The sequence below is a fragment of the Chanodichthys erythropterus genome, chromosome 21 (genome assembly GCF_024489055.1).
Source record: "Chanodichthys erythropterus isolate Z2021 chromosome 21, ASM2448905v1, whole genome shotgun sequence".
NCBI classification, from domain to species: Eukaryota; Metazoa; Chordata; class Actinopteri; order Cypriniformes; family Xenocyprididae; genus Chanodichthys; species Chanodichthys erythropterus.
The window spans coordinates 1,850,001-1,867,684 of NC_090241.1; the positions used below are offsets into that span (position 1 = coordinate 1,850,001).

General features: G+C 35.4%; 1 protein-coding gene across 1 annotated transcript in view; it reads left to right on the forward strand.

Moving 5' to 3' along the window:
• Positions 1-12,744, forward strand: part of nomo (nodal modulator) — a 30,078-nt gene extending 17,334 nt beyond the window's left edge. The window contains exons 15-31 of the mRNA XM_067373168.1: positions 1-77; positions 189-276; positions 1,233-1,296; positions 1,436-1,531; positions 1,635-1,835; positions 2,980-3,062; positions 3,273-3,432; positions 4,413-4,539; positions 4,656-4,769; positions 7,117-7,244; positions 7,731-7,872; positions 7,968-8,051; positions 9,422-9,532; positions 9,614-9,715; positions 9,807-9,926; positions 11,697-11,789; positions 11,894-12,744. The exon at positions 1-77 is cut by the window's left edge and continues 60 nt beyond it. Of these exons, the coding sequence (XP_067229269.1) occupies positions 1-77; positions 189-276; positions 1,233-1,296; positions 1,436-1,531; positions 1,635-1,835; positions 2,980-3,062; positions 3,273-3,432; positions 4,413-4,539; positions 4,656-4,769; positions 7,117-7,244; positions 7,731-7,872; positions 7,968-8,051; positions 9,422-9,532; positions 9,614-9,715; positions 9,807-9,926; positions 11,697-11,789; positions 11,894-12,025 (1,922 nt within the window). The 3' untranslated portion in view covers positions 12,026-12,744. The remainder of the gene's footprint in view (positions 78-188; positions 277-1,232; positions 1,297-1,435; positions 1,532-1,634; positions 1,836-2,979; positions 3,063-3,272; positions 3,433-4,412; positions 4,540-4,655; positions 4,770-7,116; positions 7,245-7,730; positions 7,873-7,967; positions 8,052-9,421; positions 9,533-9,613; positions 9,716-9,806; positions 9,927-11,696; positions 11,790-11,893) is intronic.
• The last annotated feature ends 4,940 nt before the right edge of the window (positions 12,745-17,684 follow it).

Sequence of the window (17,684 nt, forward strand, 5' to 3'; positions counted from 1 at the left end):
ACTCATATGTAGAAGGAGTGGAGTTCAGGCAAACTGGATACTTGCTGCGCTGCTCACTGTCCCATGCCATTACTTTGGTGAGGCCTGAAAATATACAATATTTAATGGTGACTGAGTTGCCAGAATAAGCTGTTACTAGTCTAAAATGGTAATGATGATTATGATGCTTTATTTGCCCATAATTTTAGGAATTCTTCCAAGATGGCAGCTCACCAGAGAACGTTGGCATTTACAATCTATCCAAAGGAGTTAATCGCTTCTGTCTGTCCAAACCAGGTGAGCTCAGTCTGTCCTTCAGTTCTTTTGGTTAAAAGGTCACTTCAGAATGAAAATTTCCTGATAATTTTCTCTCCTCCATGTCATCCAAGATGTTCATGTCTTTCTTTCTTCAGTCAAAAAGAAATGAAGGTTTTTGAGGAAAACATTCCAGGATTTTTCTCCATATAGTGGACTTCACTGGGGTTCAACGGGTTGAAGGTCCAAATGTCAGTTTCAGTGCAGCTTCAAAGAGCTCTACATGATCCCAGACGAGGAATAAGAGTCTGATCTAGAGAAACCATCGCCCATTTTCTAAAAAAAATACAAATTATATACTTTTTAACCACAAATTCTCATCTTGCACTGCTTTGTGATGCATCACGCATGATGTAATTATGTTGGAAAGGTCACAAGTGACGTAGGCGGAAGTACCGCCGTAGGGTCATTTTCTCCGCCAACTTCAAAATCGCCCAACATTGTTGTTTTACCTTTTTTTTTTTGGCTTAATATTTGCACGTTCGCTTTGAAGACACTGGATCAGTTCTTCCTCCTACTTCACACATGACCTTTCCAACATGATTACGTAATGCGTGGAGCATCGCAGAGCAGTGCAAGACGAGCATTTGTGGTTAAAAAGTATATAATTTTTATTTTCTTTTAGAAAATGAGTGATGGTTTCTCTAGATCAGACTCTTATTCCTCGTCTGGGATCATGTAGAGCTCTTTGAAGCTGCACTGAAACTGACATTTGGACCTTCAACCGTTTGGTGCCCATTGAAGTCCACTATATGGAGAAAAATCCTGGAATGTTTTCATCAAAAACCTTCATTTCTTTTCCACTGAAGAAAGAAAGACATGAACATCTTGGATGACATGGAGGTGAGTAAATTATCAGGAAATTTTAATTCTGAAGTGAACTAATCCTTTAAGTTCATAGAAGTTAAAGTACTTAACATATTTCTTTTCAATCTAAGGTGTTTATAAAGTGACTCCACGTTCCTGTCACCAGTTTGAACAGGATTACTACACCTACAACACGTACGTGACTGCCGGTGCCAAGATTTTTGTTAAAATCAGAGTAGTTGCCGCAGCTTTTTACCCTTTGATTCAGTGCTACTTGTGTAACATTATTTAAGAAATTCTAATCCACACTTTTTTTTATCATCCTGTTCCTTAGGTCTGCCCCGAGCATCCTAACCCTGACTGCTGTCCGACACCACATGACAGGACTCATCACCACTGATAAGATGCTGGACGTCACAGTCACCATCAAGTGAGTGAGGCGCAACGTTGTTATAATGTGTTTCTAAAAGTATAAATCTGCTCTCTGACAGGTTAAAGGTTAAATCACGGGTGGTTTTGTTTCATTTTGGCAGGTCTTCCATTGAGAGTGAGCCTGCTTTAGTTCTGGGGCCGCTGCGCTCAAGCGAGGAAGAGCGAAGAGAGCAGCAGCTTCTGGAAATAGCCGCCCGTAGGAAGGAGAGGGAAGAAAGAGGAGAGGAGAAGAGCCTTCCTGTGGAAGAGAAACCAGATGAACTCCATGAGCCATTCCACTATGAATTCTCCTATTGGGCACGGTAAGATCTTTGGGGAATGTTTGCTTGCATTTGCCTCTCTTGTCTGTATTAAAGCCCTTCATTTTCTGCGTTCAGAGCCTTTCAAAGTATACTCCTTTTGGCTGTGGGCATGGAAAGATGCATTTGGCTTCTAGTGGATTTCAATTGTAAAATTGGACAGCGTTCGTTGACCCTCCTGATTACGCAAATTACGTCACATGGACAGTGTGCAGAGTATACTTTGGGCTTTAGGAAAACATATTGTTAAATCATACAGTACCGGTCAAATGTTTGGAAACATTACAATTTTTAAGGTTTTTGAATGAAGTCTCTTATGCTCATTAAGGCTGCATTTATTTCTTAATAAATACAGAAAAAAAAAAAATATTGTGAAATATTATTACAGTTTAAAATTTTAATATACTTTAAAATATAATTTATTTCTGTGATCAAAGCTGAATTTTCAGCATCATTACTCCAGTCTTCAGTGTCACATGATCCTTTAGAAATCATTCTTATATAATGATCAATGATTTAATACTCGGGTTATTAACAATGTTGAAAACAGTATTTTTTTTAAACCTGTGAGACTTTTTTCAGGATTCATTGATGAATAAAAGGTTAAAAAGAACAGCATTTATTCAAAATATAAATCTTTTCTAACAATATAAATCTTTACTATCACTTTTTGTCAATTTAACACATCCGTGCTGGATAAAAGTATTAATTTCTTTCAAGAAAAAAGAAAGAAAAAAAAAAGACTGACCCCAAACTTTTAAAAGGTAGTGTACGTTGTTACAAAATATTTCTATTTTAAATAAATGCTGATACTTTTTAAACTTTTTATTCATCAATGAATCCTGAAAAAAAATTTAAAAACAGGTTATAAAATAATATTAAGCAGCACAGCTGTTTCCAACACTGATAATAAATCATCCTATCAGAATGATTTCTGAAGGATCATGTGACACTGAAGACTGGAGTAATGATTTCAGTATTTTTGATCAAATAACTGCAGGCTTGATGAGCATAAGGGACTTCTTTCAAAAATATTAAAAACAGTAATATTTCCAAACTTTTGACTGGTAGTGTATGTGCAAAGAATGAATTTCAGTCATGAATTTGATGGTCTTAATTTTATATCTTGACTGTGTGGTTATTTCAGGGCTGGGGAGAAGATCACAGTCACACCTTTATCCAAAGAATTTCTGTTTTACCCTCCTGAAGTAGAGGCTACGATCACTGGAGGTTAGAGTGCAATACACACTTCTGAAACCTCTTTTACATTTATATTATGCTAATAGATGCATATTGTGTCCAAGCCCTTTTACAACAAATGCAAAACAAATTGCCGATCATTTAAACCCATGGTTTGCATCCCATATTGAAATGCCTCACTAACGTCCCTCGAAAAACCGTGTTACAGTTTGAACCTCTAAATCTGACATGTTCTGACAGAGAATTGTCCAGGTCAGATGGTGGAGATTGCAGGCAGGGCAGGGCTGTTCCTCACGGGGCAGGTGTCGCCTACGCTGGAGGGTGTGGAAATCTCCATTAAGGAGAGTGGAGCTACAAACCCTCTCATTACAGTTCTCACAGATGAAACCGGAACCTACAGGTATCATACTTATTCACAAACATACTGCACAGGGCTCGACAATAAGACCTGTCATGTGAATCCGTCATTCACTTGTCCGAGTAAAAATGCTTGTCCATTTTTTTTGTGGTGTCAATATAACTTATTCTGAAGCAATATTCTCATCAGTGTTCAATTAACTTTGGCATATTTAAATCTGCATAATTGTGCTATTTTTTACCTTTATAAAGGGCACTTAATCTTAATAAATTTATGCTACATCTTTCATTTTAAATTCTTAAATTTTATCAAGAAATTCAATTAGAATAAGACACTATAGAGCTGTTACCAATCAAATTAAATAATTTACACTGAAATTACAACTGCATTAAATAATTTTATGAGGTTGTTTTAAAATATTTTTTAAAAATACAAATAAGACATGAAACTAAACCACCAGTAGGTGGCAACAACTGAATGTCTTAATGTCATTGAGTCATTAATTCAAACGATTCATTCAAACGGCTGATTCACTCAAGAATGAGGCAGTTGTTTATGAATGGGTCATTGAATCATTGACTCAACTGATTACTGAATCATTCAGTAAAGAGAGGCTGCGCGAACCTGAACAGCGCAACCTTGTTACCATCAGTACATTATAGGCCTACAATTATATATTATTATCCACTATCGATCACCATTTACACTAAATGTATTAAAATCAGATTCATTCTCGCTTTTTGTTGTTATTTTTTAGTTACTACGGGTCGGGCAAGTAAAATTCTCTTTTGCTTGCCCATTCAGAAAATCCACTTGTCCTGGATAAGCGTTAGTGTCGAGCCCTGCTGCATTCATTTATTTATTTAATGGCTCTCTTATCCATGTATTTAATAATGCATTTTAGCTTAATAGAATGGTTTAGAAAGTGAATTGCATGTTTAGAAATAAAGTGCAGTTATTGTGGCTGAAAACATAAAGTGCACTCTAGCGTTCTAATCAATAAAAATTTCCCTTTTCCCCAGTGTTGGACCCCTACATAGTGACTCTTTGTATGACATCAGTGCCAGTAAAGAGGGCTTTGTCCTGACTCCAGTGGAGGGAAAGACAGGAGACTTCAAAGCGTTTGCCTTGGCTGGCGTCACTTTTGAGGTCAGTGTCATATTGATGTCTTCTCATAAGCTGAGTTGATCACATTTCATCATGTATTTTCATTTCTAGGAAACAAATGGTTCATTTTGTTGAAGATTTGTTTTCTTGCCCTTCAGATAAAGGCAGAGGATGGTGTTCCTCTCTCGGGGGTTCTGCTGTCTCTCAGTGGAGCCAGCTTCCGCTCGAACTTACTCACTCAGGACACTGGCCTCCTCACCTTCAACAACCTGGTACTGTGACTATAGTCATCTTTTTAATGTGTTAATCACATTGGAGTATAGATTTATACAGAAAAGGTGTACAGTTTTAAAGGGATGTTTTATTTCAACCAAAATTTCTGTCATTGTTTATTCTCCCTAGGGCTGTGCGATTTAATTAATTTTCAATTTCGATTTTTGGCTTCTGAACAATTATGAAAACAAGATAATCTTCATAATAACTCCTAAACCGTTAGGTGTAGGCTCAATATCGTTGGAATCAAGACAGACAAAATGGATGCCTCAGATTGCCTCAGAAAAGTTGAAATTTCAACTAAGGGCCACCAAAACCTTCAAAGTGGGTGGAGCCACTTTTACTAAAATGGCTATAACTCGTGAACAGAGTGAGATATTTTCACCAAAATTGGCACACTTATGTAAGAGCTCATTCTGTGGTCACGTGAAAAAGGACGTGGCAACTGGCCACTTGGTGGCGCTATAACAGGAAAAAAACATGAAAATGCCTATAATTACTTAACCGTTAGTCCGATCGACTTGAAAATGGGCATGCAGTGTCTTTTTCCAAGGTGCCATGACTGTCTATGAGGACATTGACATTTCTCAAAAAACATGGCCGCCATTGGCCAATGAATATTGAGCAGCTATCAGACAAGATTAACGGAGGCTGATCGGAACGAAACTCACTGGAGGCGTTTCTCAATGTCAAGGATACTTCCTTGGCAGGACTGGTCCTTCCAAGTCACTTCCTTCAGAGTCTAGGAGAGGCTCCTCTTTAGCATTCAGAGAACACGTAAATGGAACAGACTAGCAAGTGCACGTCATTGCGTCATTACCCCCCGGTAAACAGCTGCTTGTTTTCTACACGGAGACGTATGAACGCCTCCGTTTGTTCCTTGGTCCCCGTTAAAAAATACGAGAAAGCTATGAATAACGCTGTGAATGGTATAAATGGTATAATATTAACGTTAAATTACTTTAGACAACTTAACTAGTTATTTATAAAGGATGCCGGTGATGGCAAACAAGCTAACAATGGTCTGGTTCAGTTAGCCATCAATAACGTAATTTGTATATGTATAATTTATAATATCAATACTGTAGTAATTTGTACTGGCATTTAAACATTAAACTTTATTTATCTGACATATTTACTACTGTTATAACAAATGTTTGGTAACGTAAATATACTTACATTTGAAAGCATATTGCCCGCTAATGTCCAACATGTTTTAAAAACATTTTTGAACAAGATTGCAAAGCTGCACGCATAGGATTGTGGGTGATTTGAGAGCGCGAAGAGCGCGAAGGATACACATATGCATCCTTTCCTGTGTATGGGATATTTTTCGAACGAAGGACTCAGTCCTTGTTTGAAATTCCGAGGATCCTCGACATTGGAACAGTCCTTTGACGGATGTCGATGACGTAGCATCCTCGAAATTCTGGCTTCCGAGGATCCTTCCTTGACATTGAGAAACGCCTTGGGTCTGTTTTGACTCACGGCCCTAGAGGCCTGTGAGAAATATGAAAGAAATCAGGGGGGCACCTTTACGTTTTTCATGCATGTAAAGGATTGTATATCACATGATTTTTTTTGCACATGCCCACTATATTCATACCACATGGTCGAACTCCTCATTCTGAGCAACTTTGCCTCTAGGACCGCCACTGTCCATCGACTCATTCATTAAATTTTGGAGATAATTTCTAAAACCAACTTTGGCGAACTAGTCCTAGGTTTTTGGCTCAACCTTGAAAAGCTTTAAAAAACATATATTTCCTCTGGTAAATTGCATGTATATACTGTAAATGGTCTTTTCTATCTATGATATGATCAAGATGGTTACAGGCTTGTTAAAGGAAACGTAATATTTTTCTCGCAGCTAAATTTTAATTTGTATTTTCATTTCCGTTGTATTTATTTGTTGATTTTGTTTGTAATAATTAGTTTCTTTGTTCTTACAGTATTGCTGATTGTTTACTTGTCTTGTACTTGTCTAATTATTTTGAGGACCTTTTTCTTACATTAGTAAGAAATCAGTAATAATAATCATGATTTCACTATTGACCAAAAATATGATTTTGGCCGTAATCGAGCAGCCCTAACTTTCCCTTGTGTCGTTCCAAATCTGTATCACTTTCTTCTGTGGAGGAAAGTTGTAACATTTTTTTATGTTGTAACAGTTTTTTCCATACAACGAAGGTCAATGAGGTTAAAAACAACATTGACTGAGTGACTTTTAATGTATGTACAAAAAAAGAGAATTTTCAAAACAAAAACAAAAAAATTGAGTTCCACAAAAAACATTATTAAATTAAAATGCCTGTATTTTCTTAATCCCTCCTCCCTCCATCTCAGAGTCCTGGCCAGTACTATTTCAAGCCCATGATGAAGGAGTTTCGCTTTGAGCCCTCGTCACAAATGATCACAGTAGAGGAAGGACAGGTCCTCCATATTCCCATCACCGGCTTCAAAACAGCATACAGGTCAGCAGCACTCAAGTGTTACTGTAAACATGTTCGGTACAAAAGTTGGCTGGTATATATTTATAAGTAGAGTACTGTTCAATTTTTATTATGTTTTTGAAAGAAATCTCTTAATGCACCAAAGCTGCATATATTTGATTTAAAAAAAAAAAAAACAGTAATACTGTGAAAATGTTCATAATTACAAGAACAATTTTTGTCTTTGAATAGATTTTAAAATGTAATTTATTCCTGTGATCAAAGCTGAATTTTCAGCATCATTACTCCAGTCTTCAGTGTCACATGATGCTTCAGAAATCATTCTGATATGCTGATTTACTGCTCAAAAAACATTTCTGATTACGCCTTTAATCTCACTTTTGATCAGTTTAACAAATCCCTGTTGAATAAAACTATTAATTTCTAGCAACAACAACAAAAAAAATGCGTACATTAAACTTTTCGAAACATGCTCATTCCATTTCTATATTTTGACTTGTATCTTAGCTGCTACGGAACAGTGCAGTCAATAGGTGGCGATGCGGAGCAGGGTGTTGCCGTGGAGGCGGTGGGGCAGGGAGAGTGCGGCATGTACAGCGAGGACACGGTTACTGACGAAGAGGGGCGCTTTAGACTCCGAGGATTGCTGGTGAGACCTAACTAGCGTAAACTCTTCAGGCAAACGATTCTTCAACAAGAATGTATGTTTTAAGCTAAGCTTTCCTTTTTATTGTTAATTTTCAGCCTGGCTGTAACTACAACATTCAGCTGCGAGGAGAAGGAAATGATCACATAGAGAGAGCATTGCCGCCACACAAAACCATTGAGGTGAGCGTCTGAATTTATTGACCTTTCTTACACATTTTATCCAGCTTTTTCATATGCCCCATGATTGCACATTGCACAAATTATGGGTGTAACTTATGTTAAACTGTAAACTATCAGGGAACTATGGAATCTTCCACTACTGAATAAAAAATAAAAAAGGTAATTGTGACTTTTTATCTCACAATTCTGACTTTTTTTCTCTCGCAATTGTGTGTTATAAAGTCCAATATACATGATAGTTTATATATGATATAAACTTGCAATTCTGACTTTATAAACTCTCAATTGTGAGAAAAAAGTCAAAATTGCAAGTTTATATCTCACAGTTCTGACATTATAAATGGGAAATGGGAGTCATCAGTGCTTCCCACAGGTTTGAAATATACTTGCGGTGGTAGCTGGGCAAAAAATCCTCCTATTACCCATGGCACAAAAATGGTCTACTACATGTGACAAACAAATAATGTGTGATTTTTAACAGTATTTTTTTTTTTTATTGAAATAAATTTTAATTACATAGCATATTATATTTAATTACATACTAATATTATGCATTATTATGCATTGTAAATTATGAAAAAATAAAGCATTTAAATGGTTCTCCTTTTCCTATGGTCTCCTTGCTGTCATATAGTGTTTCTCTCAGTGAATGGGACACAGATTTTACTAGTAAAATTTATAGAATGAATAATATATGTGTCAAATAATGTTCTTAGTCTTTTCTTCCTGTGGGGTAGACCACAATAATTTACTAATACGATTTATAGTGTAACCAAAATACCAGTAATTCCCAAAAGAAAAAGAAAAAACTTAACGTTTGACTTTTAATTATAAACAAGCCCGAAATACACCGGGACTCTTATTTTGAAATGTCTGTACTATTGCAGATTAATCCTTCAGATTCTTACAATCGTCTAAAACATTTTATATGAAGGCCATGAAGTAGACATTGTAATAATTCATCAACTTGAGTTCATTAGCAATCGCTTGACATAAATCTGCGCTTTTCATGGGCGGCCCGCCCAAGTAAAGTCTATGTGTGGGAAGCACTGGTCATAATGATTGATTGATTATAAATTTGATTGGGCTAATGATTTAGATATTCTTGTTATACCACGTCACATTAAAATACCAAGTGTTATGTTATCCTCCTGACATCTGAAAATAAAACATGAAGGAATATTTACAGCTCATTCAGTCAAGGATTATTTGTAGCACAACCTTATAATTTGAAATGATTCCCTTCAGTCTTTTTGAGTGAAATTTCCCCAAACCGGAAGTGCCTCCTATAATTTAAAACACAGTAGGCCCGTCAGGTAAAAGGTGGATACGAAGTTTCCATTCATGTATTTGTTTTTTGACTGTTTTAGGTGGGCAACACTGATATTGAAGGAATAAACATAATCGCCTTTAGACAGATCAATCAGTTTGATCTGAGCGGCAACGTCATCACTTCCCCCGATCATCTGCCCACACTCTGGGTAGGTACAGAAACCTTAATTCTCCTTTTTTCATATTTGATGAAATCTTGAAGTCATTGTTGCTCCTCTCTCTCTCTATAGGTGAAGCTCTACAAGAGTGACAATCTTGACAATCCCTTCCAGACTGTGTCTCTTGGCCAGTCCCTGTTCTTCCACTTTGCCCCCCTGCCACGTGACGGAGAGGTAGATCATTACTTTCCAGATTCACAATATTCATTTATTTCAAAATTATTAATTAATAATGAATTAATTTCATTTTATTGTCCTCATGCAGAGCTATGTGTTGATGCTGGGCACGTCACTTTCTCAATCCCAGTATGACATCAAACTCCCACAGGTCTCTTTCACGTCATCTGGTTACCACAAACATGTAACACTAACCTTTAACCCTAAGGTAAGAACCTTTTCACACATAATTGAAAACATGCTGAATAATTAGATTTGTGTGAATAGATTGTGATTAGTTTGTTTGGTAGAGCTGCACAATTAATCGTTAAAAAATCACAATCTCGATTCAAACACCTACGAGATCTCATTCCTAATGACAACGATTCTCCTGTGTCTATTAAACCTTTGACAAAATCATTCAAATCTGCCGCTGAGCCCGAGAGAACCGTTGTCATGTATAGTTTAGGTATGAAACCGCTTCACAAACCACACAATATCATTACTTTTGTGTACAGCTATTGATATTATCACAGAAGTACTGGATAAAAGTTTATATTTTGGATATAAACACTGATGTCTATTTTAACGATCAAAATAGAGCAAATAAATCACCTCCTGAAAGTAATTTGGTGCTTCAAATAATGATTGTATTGATGACGATTACATCGTTACACCAACAGGTGTCGACAAGGGACTGTTAAAAAATTTATTTGTCATTGAATCATTCATTCAAGAGATTCATTCAAAAATGCTGATTCATCCAGGAATGAGCGAGTCACTGAATCATTCATTCAGAACGTTTTTTTAGATTAATTAAACATTTTAAATAGACTTCAGCAATTAACATTTTGTCAGAGCCTCTAGTAAATTAAATGTTATTTTGTTTAGTTGTCTGTTCAGAATTGTGGGAGAATCCTGATCTCTGTTTGAAACAAAAAAGTCATGATTTTCAGTTTAACCAGAATTGTGCAGCCCCTGCATTTGGTGTGGAAAGAATCTTAATTCTGCATTCAAAAAGCTGTCCAAGATGTTGACATTTCTTATAAATTAGGTTAAGATCTTACATTTAATTTGTATTAGTGCAGGGCGATATATCTCGAAAATTATGTCTCAATATTTTCCAAATTGTGGTGATATTCTCTCTCTCTCTCTCTCTTATATATATAATATTCTTATAATAACCTATACCAATATTAGGTACCAATATTAAAATTATGAAATTATATATATATATATAATATAAAATGTGAAGAAAAACACACACACACATATATATATATATATATATGTGTGTGTGTGTGTGTGTGTGTGTGTGTGTAATCTTATAATAATTTTTTCTTGTGATAATCTTAGGTACCAATATTAAAATTATGAAGAAAAAAAAAAAAAATATATATATATATATATATATATATATATATAATCTTATAATAAGCTAAACTTTTAGCATTATTGTTATATAGTTATGATATTTCCTAATTTACTTAATAAGTCAGCTATATATCAAGATACTCTCTTAAACAAATGCTGGGTTAAAAACAACCCAAGTTGGGTTGATAATGGACAAACCCAGCGATTGCATTGTTTTAACCCAGCAGTTGGGTTAAATGTTAAACTCAACTATTGTTTAAAAATGACTGTATTGATTGCTTAAAATGAATCCAAAATATGTTGGAAATTAACATTTATTTATAAGTTTAATGAATAATAATTAAACAATAAACATTTATTAAATTGCTTATTAATAAATGTTCACCTTTTGATTATTATTGTTGCCTCTAGTAATTATGTGTCCAATATTTAATTTTAAGCCAGTCATATAGTCATTTTTACACAATAGTTGGGTTAAATAAAACTGCCCAGCATGTTGGACAAACATTTAACCCATTCGCTGGGTTTGTCCATTTTCAACCCAACTTGGGTTGTTTTTAACCCAGCATTCTTTATAGTATAGTGTTACCTAATGTGTATGCAATTTTTTTTTTTATTTTCACAGAGGAAAGTACCAGATCAAGATGTTTCCCAGGGATCTTTCATCGCCCTTCCTCTGACGTTACTGCTGTTGCTCGCCGCCTATAATCATGAGCGGGTACCTGTTGCTTTTTCTTTCAGGATAGTTGAGCTACTCATAGATTCTTGTCACTCACGATAGCGACAGTTCTTCAGTTGATAATGATATTGTGTCTTTCCAAGGTGATCCCACTCCTCCTGCAGCTGGTCAACCAGATCCAGGGTGTTCGAGGACTCGCTCAGTCAAGCGGGGATGGAATCCCTGTGGATGAAGCCAAGCGCCAGTCGAAGAGGCCAAAGACGAGACGTACATGAAGGCCAAACCATCGCTGCGTTCAGATCTCACAGGCATCAGACAACACACGAGACCATGTTGGTCTGATCATGAAAACACCGCCAAAGTTTTTTTGGACATCTTTTATTTTAGTTTTGCTGAATCTCTGAAGGTTCTTTGCCTGTGGTGTCCTGCTCACACACATCCCTATAATTTACAGTCCCTAGTATGTGAATGTGGCTCAGAGATTGTGTATTTATGTCTGTGAGATTGCTCAGGGAGGACGGCTGATCTACAAATGTGTGTGTTTTTGTTTTTCATTAGTATAAAGAGTAATAATTCAAGGAATTGATTGTTTGAGGAGTCCAGTAGTGCCCTGAATGACTAGAGTTTATTAATCCCACACTCCCATAAATAATTTATCAGTTCAGTTTTTTAGAACTTCACTAGAATTTGTAGAATTGTGTTGTGATTTGCAAACTCAAACACCCTATATTTTAAAATAGAGATTTGTTTAATAAACATTGGTATTGTTTTCACAAAAAAAAATCATTTGATATGATTTTTGTTTCCTTCATTTGTTTAAATGCATTAAGACATATCCAGAAGTTTAAAAAAAATAAATTGTTCAATTCCTTAAACTTAATTGACTTGCTGCTACCGTTTAATGGATTTAGTACATATTCATTCCACTTCATTAAAAGGTAAATGATGTGATAATGTGTCTGGTTATAGAGAACAATAATAATAAAGTGTTTTTGGAAACTACTAAACTCTATATTGTGCTTATTATATATGCTAAAAAGGGTTTGAATTGTTTATTGTAAAGATGTGCATTCATGTAAAATACTAGATCAAATGTTATGTGCAAATTTATGCATTTTGGCAATATTGTTGAACAATGGCAGACAAAACAATTGCAGTCAAAGAGATGCATCTAAATTACGCTATATAATTGTAGGAATCATATAGACTTGTATATTTATTTGAAGGTTTCGTTATAGCAATAGACTATAAATTTAGGTAGAATTACTTCAAATTCAGATTGAAAATCAGAATTAATAAGACTACTATTACTGTTACGGGGTTGAGAATAAAAGTGAAGATAGTAAAAGGTCACTGATTCTTGAGATAAGGGACAAAACATCCGTCACACAAAATCCCTCTATATTAAAAATAAATTAATTAATAAAAATAAAAATACATAAAATGTTATCTAAAGGAAATCTGGATACTCAGGACATTCATTGTTTTTATTTTTAAATAATTTTGCATTATTTTAAATACATGCTCTATACTTGGAAACACATGTAATTTAGCCTGTCCTCAGCATGAGGTCATACTATAAAATTGCCAAAGTGTTTAAAAATGCAACAAATTCAAAAATAAACATTTAAATTGAAAGGTAGAAATTTGTAATATATCAAACAATACAAAAATTAAGTCTTGAATTATATTTTCCATAAAAATGGCTATCAAAGTTAGTTTGCGTCAACTCCATAATTCTGAATAAATCAGGCGGTGTCATGGTCATCTTTAACTCTGTGGAGCACTTACTATTTCCTGCTCATTGTGGATCTCACAGTAGGACACATTTTTTATATTTTATACAAACAATGTTGAAGTCTCTGCGGTCACAGCTTTAACGTCAACTCCATCATGCTGGTGTAATAGTTTCTGTAAATATTTGTAAGATAAATCCTGTCATTTTTATTTGTTTATTAAGGCAGCTACAACTGAGAAAGAAAACTATATTGCTCCACTGTAGAACACGTGGTTAAGGTGGAAAAATATTCAGTTTTGTCAGCTCCGTCAGATGTCAACTCCATCAGGTTTTATGTCTGATGGTTGACAAGTGCTCTCAAAAAGTCTATATAATGTGATTTAAAATGCTTTTTTTTTTTTTTTTGCATATGGGGATTTCTTCTGATGTGGTTTCATGATTCTGTTTACATAAACTGTATATTTGGCCCCAGCTGGACCTTCAACTCCATCAGTATTTGTCAACTCGTCAGTATTTGTCAACACTGTCATTGTTTGTCAAAACCGTCAGTATTTGTCAACTCGTCAGTATTTGTCAAAACCGTCAGTATTTGCCAACTCCGTCATTGTTTGTCAAAACCGTCAGTATTTGTCAACACCGTCAGTATTTGTCAACACCGTCATTGTTTGTCAAAACCGTCAGTATTTGCCAAAACCGTCAGTATTTGTCAACTCCGTCATTGTTTGTCAAAACCGTCAGTATTTGTCAACACCGTCATTGTTTGTCAAAACCGCCAGTATTTGTCAACTCCATCATTGTTTGTCAAAACCGTCAGTATTTGTCATCTCCATCATTGTTTGCCAAAACCATCAGTATTTGTCAACTCTGTCAGTATTTGTCAAAACCGTCAGTATTTGTCAAAACCGTCAGTATTTGTCAAAACCGTCAGTATTTGCCAAAACCGTCAGTATTTGCCAAAACCGTCAGTATTTGTCAAAACCGTCAGTATTTGTCAAAACCGTCAGTATTTGTCAACTCGTCAGTATTTGTCAAAACCGTCAGTATTTGTCAAAACCGTCAGTATTTGTCAACTCCGTCAGTATTTGCCAAAACCATCAATATTTGCCAAAACGTCAGTATTTGTCAAAACCGTCAGTATTTGTCAAAACCGTCAGTATTTGTCAAAACCGTCAATATTTGCCAAAACCGTCAGTATTTGTCAAAATCGTCAGTATTTATCAACTCGTCAGGATTTGTCAACACCATCAATATTTGTCAACACTGTCATTTTTGTCAAAACCGTCAATATTTGCCAAAACCGTCAGTATTTTTCAAAACCGTCAGTATTTATCAACACCGTCATTGTTTGTCAAAACCGTCAGTATTTGTCAACTCCGTCATTGTTTGTCAAAACCTTCAGTATTTGTCAACTCGTCAGTATTTGTCAAAACTGTCAGTATTTGCCAAAACCGTCAGTATTTGTCAACTCGTCAGTATTTGTCAAAACCGTCAGTATTTGTCAACTCGTCAGTATTTGTCAAAACTGTCAGTATTTGCCAAAACCGTCAGTATTTGTCAACTCCGTCATTGTTTGTCAAAACCATCAGTATTTGTCAAAACTGTCAGTATTTGTCAAAACCGTCAGTATTTGCCAAAATGTCAATATTTGCCAAAACCGTCAATATTTGCCAAAACTGTCAGTATTTGTCAACTCCGTCATTGTTTGTCAAAACCGTCAGTATTTGTCAACACCGTCATTGTTTGTCAAAACTGTCAGTATTTGCCAAAACCGTCAATATTTGTCAACTGCGTCATTGTTTGTCAAAACCGCCAGTATTTGTCAACTCCATCATTGTTTGTCAAAACCGTCAGTATTTGTCAACTCTGTCAGTATTTGTCAAAACTGTCAGTATTTGTCAAAACCGTCAGTATTTGCCAAAACCGTCAATATTTGCCAAAACTGTCAGTATTTGCCAAAACCGTCAATATTTGTCAACTGCGTCATTGTTTGTCAAAACCGCCAGTATTTGTCAACTCCATCATTGTTTGTCAAAACCGCCAGTATTTGTCAAAACCGTCAGTATTTGTCATCTCCATCATTGTTTGCCAAAACCATCAGTATTTGTCAACTCTGTCAGTATTTGCCAAAACTGTCAGTATTTGTCAACTCCGTCATTGTTTGTCAAAACCGTCAGTATTTGTCAACACCGTCATTGTTTGTCAAAACCGTCAGTATTTGCCAAAACCGTCAATATTTGCCAAAACTGTCAGTATTTGCCAAAACCGTCAATATTTGTCAACTGCGTCATTGTTTGTCAAAACCGCCAGTATTTGTCAACTCCATCATTGTTTGTCAAAACCGCCAGTATTTGTCAACTCTGTCAGTATTTGTCAAAACCGTCAGTATTTGTCATCTCCATCATTGTTTGCCAAAACCATCAGTATTTGTCAACTCTGTCAGTATTTGTCAAAACTGTCAGTATTTGTCAAAACCGTCAGTATTTGCCAAAACCGTCAATATTTGCCAAAACTGTCAGTATTTGTCAACACGTCAGTATTTATCAACTCGTCAGTATTTGTCAACACCGTCAGTATTTGCCAAAACCGTCAATATTTGCCAAAACCGTCAGTATTTGTCAAAACCGTCAGTATTTGTCAAAACCGTCAGTATTTGTCAACACCGTCATTGTTTGTCAAAACCGTCAGTATTTGCCAAAACCGTCAGTATTTGTCAAAACCGTCATTGTTTGTCAAAACCGTCAGTATTTGCCAAAACCGTCAATATTTGTCAACTCTGTCATTGTTTGTCAAAACCGCCAGTATTTGTCATCTCCATCATTGTTTGCCAAAACCATCAGTATTTGTCAACTCTGTCAGTATTTGTCAAAACTGTCAGTATTTGTCAAAACCGTCAGTATTTGCCAAAACCGTCAATATTTGCCAAAACCGTCAATATTTGCCAAAACTGTCAGTATTTGTCAACACCATCAATATTTGTCAACTCCGTCATTGTTTGTCAAAACGGTGAGTATTTGCCAAAACCGTCAGTATTTGTCAACACCGTCATTGTTTGTCAAAACCGTCAGTATTCGCCAAAACCGTCAGTATTTGTCAAAACCGTCAGTATTTGTCAACTCGTCAGTATTTGTCAAAACCATCAGTATTTGTCAACTCTGTCATTGTTTGTCAAAACCGTCAGTATTTGTCAACTCCGTCATTGTTTGTCAAAACCGTCAGTATTTGCCAAAACCGTCAATATTTGCCAAAACCGTCAATATTTGCCAAAACCGTCAGTATTTATCAACACGTCAGTATTTGTCAACACCGTCAGTATTTGCCAAAATCGTCAATATTTGCCAAAACCGTCAGTATTTGCCAAAACCGTCAATATTTGCCAAAACCGTCAGTATTTATCAACACGTCAGTATTTGTCAACACCGTCAGTATTTGCCAAAACGTCAATATTTGCCAAAACCGTCAGTATTTGTCAAAACCGTCAGTATTTATCAACTTGTCAGTATTTGTCAACACCATCAATATTTGTCAACACTGTCATTTTTTGTCAAAACCGTCAGTATTTGTCAAAACCGTCAGTATTTGCCAAAACCGTCTATATTTTTTTCAACACCGTCATTGTTTGTCAATATTTAACACTGTCAGGTGAAGTTTTTTTTATTTTTTTTATTTTGAAAGAAATGTCTTATTGTTTTTTTAATTTATTGTGTTAAAATGTTAAAACAGCGACAGAACTACATGATATCATGTCTAATTTACCTAAGAACATTGGTTATGTATGTTTAATATTAAAAAGGAAGGTAGAAAATTAAGGAATTTAGGAACTGAATTGTTCATAACCCTAACCCAAGAAAAAAATTTAAAAATATTTTTTTCACTTAGCTCCTTTACTGAATACCATTTTTACATAATTGAAGACTTTACACTGTTGTTGGATGATCAGATTAAAATATCATGCTTTTAAATGCATCTGATGCAAATTAGGTTCATTAGCTGAGACCTTTTTCTACAAATACATCAGTTTAAAAATAATGTAGCCTATTCTTAATAAATCCCTTATCTCAAGAATCAGTGAAGTACTTCGGAAAAAATGATTTCTTTGTGGTTTGATATGTGCCTAATGATGTGGGCTATTTAGAAAATTAATTATATGTAGTTTAAAAAATCCAAGTTGAAATCCCAGGAAAGATCCAGCAATGTTT